At 34.1% G+C, this 3,112-nt stretch overlaps 1 protein-coding gene across 1 annotated transcript; it reads right to left on the bottom strand.

Annotated features, from left to right (window-relative positions):
- Positions 1–750: 750 nt before the first annotated feature.
- LOC119253106 (olfactory receptor 14J1-like) lies at positions 751–1,590 on the bottom strand. The gene has a single exon (XM_037520759.1). The coding sequence runs from the start codon at positions 1,588–1,590 to the stop codon at positions 751–753; it is 840 nt and encodes a 279-aa protein (XP_037376656.1).
- Between the last annotated feature and the right edge of the window lie 1,522 nt (positions 1,591–3,112).

Genomic DNA, 3,112 nt, shown 5'->3' with positions numbered 1-3,112 from the left:
ATTGTGTGGATTTTGCTTTTACTCAGTTATGACAAAACTCTAATATGACAACTTCCCTTATGCTCACTTCCTGTTAGTTTTATTTGTGCTTGACTGTATGATGTTTGGTTAACCAAATTGCTTACACTAGTGGGTTCCATGTCCTCTTATCCCACAAAAGTGCATAAATCAAAAGTAAAGATGCAGCTGGGGATAGTACCGTTGAAACTGCCTAGGAAAAGTGTTTCCAGTTTTTTTTTGTTTGTTTGTTTGTTTTTTGTGAAAAAGCATTTTAGATACTGCTGCCTCTGAAAAATCAGTAACTTAAAAATAAAAAAATCCTTCATCTTTATGGCAGGGCTAAATTTCCCAGCTCCTATAGATGGAACATTAAATGGGAAAATCTTAACAACGTGCTCCGTACTCTGTTTTCTTCAAGAAGACATCACATAAATGCATAAGATAGGCCCCTGTCTGTATTTTTAAAAGTTTCCTTGTAATTTAGATAAAATCTCTTGAGAGTTCAAAGTTCAGGCAGAATTTTCAGAACTATCTAGAGTTGTTTCAAGACTAGAGTCCTCAGTCTTAATTATTTCATAAACTCAATTTTCACTTGTCTGGACTTATATAAGCCAATAGTTTTCCCAATAAATATTCAACATCTCTCTCAACTAGAATTTACAGTTGGGCCTCAACAAAAGATTCAGGCTTGTCCTTTTTGGAAAACCTTTCTTAGAGCTGCCTTCATAGCTTGATTTCGCAGGCTGTAAATCATTGGGTTGAATGTTGGGGCACAACTGTGTACATAATAGTGAGCAAAATGTCCAGTGCACTTGGAGAGTCAGAAGGTGGCTTGAGAAACTCAAAGACGCCAGTTGAAATGAATAAAATGACCACAGCGAGGTGGGGAAGGCAAGTGGAAAAGGCCTTAGCTCTGCCCTCAGCAGATGGCATCCTCAGCACAGTAGAGAATATCTTGATGTAGGAATGGCCAATAAAGGCGACACAAAGAAATGCGACAAAAGACAGGAAGGCACTGACTCCAATATCGCTGATAAACTCATTAGAACAAGAGAGTTTTAGGAGCTGGGGGATGTCACAGAAGAACTGGTGAATAATATGGGAACCACAGAAGTGCATGGAGAAAATGGCAGCTGTGTGCATGGTTCCAGAAATGATGCCACTCATCCAGACACTCAAGACTCCTAGAACACAGGTACGGACATCCATGATGATTTCATAGTGCAGTGGAAGGCAGATGGCCACGTAGCGATCATAGGACATCATTGTAAGCATGGACAGCTCAGCCTCAGCACAGAGAGTGAAAGCAAAACACTGCATCATGCATTCCCCAAGGGAAATGTAGCCACTGTGTATGAAAGATGTATAAATGGACCTTGGCACAGTCACGGAAATGTAGCACAGATCCAGAAAGGAGAGATGTTTCAGGAAAAAATACATGGGTGACTGGAGACTATTGTCCATGGAAGTTGTGGTGATAATGAGGATATTGCCTGTTACCGCCACCATATATAAGACTAAGAACAGAGAAGCAAGGAAGAGTTCTAATTCAGGCTTGGCAGAAAATCCCATCAGAATAAACCCACTCATAGTGAAATTAGCCATAGTCCTTCTTAATTTCCCAGTGATGGTAACTGCAAGACAGTTGGGATTCATGAAAGAAAATTGAAATTTCCTTTACATATAACCTAACTTGGACTCAATTAAATTGGCCAAGAAGTCATTTGTAGAAATCACACTTCATCACAAATGTGAAGTTGTTCTGCATACTAAAAGCCATGTCAAGAAATTTCAATATGCTTTTATTCAGTTACGGAAACATGGGTAAACGAGGTTCTAAATTTTAATCACCCATTTCAATCAATGAAAAATGAATGTGCATAGTCAAAGTAATAAGATCTTTAAAATATATAAATACATTAATAGCAGTATGGAATACTCAGTGTTCATTTATATTATAATTTTTAGTTCAATGTACTCTCATTAATAAGTGTTCTTATCTACTTATTGTTTCTCATTAATTGTCTACATATCACATCTCATCTATATACAATTGATTTATAATTGCAATTTTTTTATTTTATATATAAGAGGAAAATCTCTCCATTTTTCCCATGTATTTTCTCATTAACTGCAGCTATGCAACTCAAAATTAGTAGGACTTATGCAATAAATATAATATATGAATAATCAGTATCATTCACACAAAAGATCATAAAAATGCATTTGAAAAATGTTAATTTCCCAAGGAAATGGAAAAGAACAGACCTTTCCCAGTGTATTTTTATAAGAAAATATCATCACTAATATACACATGAAAAAATAATTTTACTTAAATTCTTAATTAAATAATATATTGAATATCTATGAATTGTATTTTTGTACCCAGAATATTGGTCAAGATGAAAAGTAAAATACTCAGTATTATTAATTATGAATAAAGAAAACTAGTGTTATCATACATCTGAAGAAGAAAATGTAGACCCTAAATCATATAGTGCAGTATATCGATGCTATAACAATAAAATTAATGCTATTAAAAATATCAAATATGATGTTTATTTCACATAAATACAGAAAAAACTTAAAACAGCCAAACATTATGGTGAAATTTGTGCATGCTGTGTGGATAAAAGCAAATTATTTAGCAAAAGCTTTGAAACAGCCTGTATGTTAAACCAAGAAATTTATATCTAGGTGACATTTTAAATAGTCACCTGAATAATTGATATTTAGAAAACTATGCTCATTTAAAATTAGTGAAAATCTTAAATTATAACTGAATAATTTTTTTAGGATAACATTTTGATAGAAAAGAATTGGAACCTATGAGTGAATCCCTGCATACATCAAGTAAAACTTATTTAAAAATTGGTCATGTGTATGTGTGTGTGTGGGGGGGAGTGGTTGTTGGGAATGGGTGTGTAAGCATGTATGTCTTTCTGTGTATTACAAAGGGACATTATAATACTGTTAAATTAAACCAAGTAATGTTATATTTAAAAATATTGAAGAGAGACTTTAAAGATGACACCTGACAATTCTAGATATTATAATGACAAATTTGCTCATCCAGGCATTGTTTCTGGAGACTGACACTGAGCAGTGAGGT

Source organism: Talpa occidentalis, unplaced genomic scaffold, assembly GCF_014898055.3.
Source record: "Talpa occidentalis isolate TD23 unplaced genomic scaffold, MPIMG_talOcc4v2.1 talOcc4.2, whole genome shotgun sequence".
NCBI lineage: Eukaryota > Metazoa > Chordata > Mammalia > Eulipotyphla > Talpidae > Talpa > Talpa occidentalis.
The sequence above is the reverse complement of the archived record's forward strand: the minus strand, read 5'-3'. Positions and strand labels throughout refer to the sequence as shown.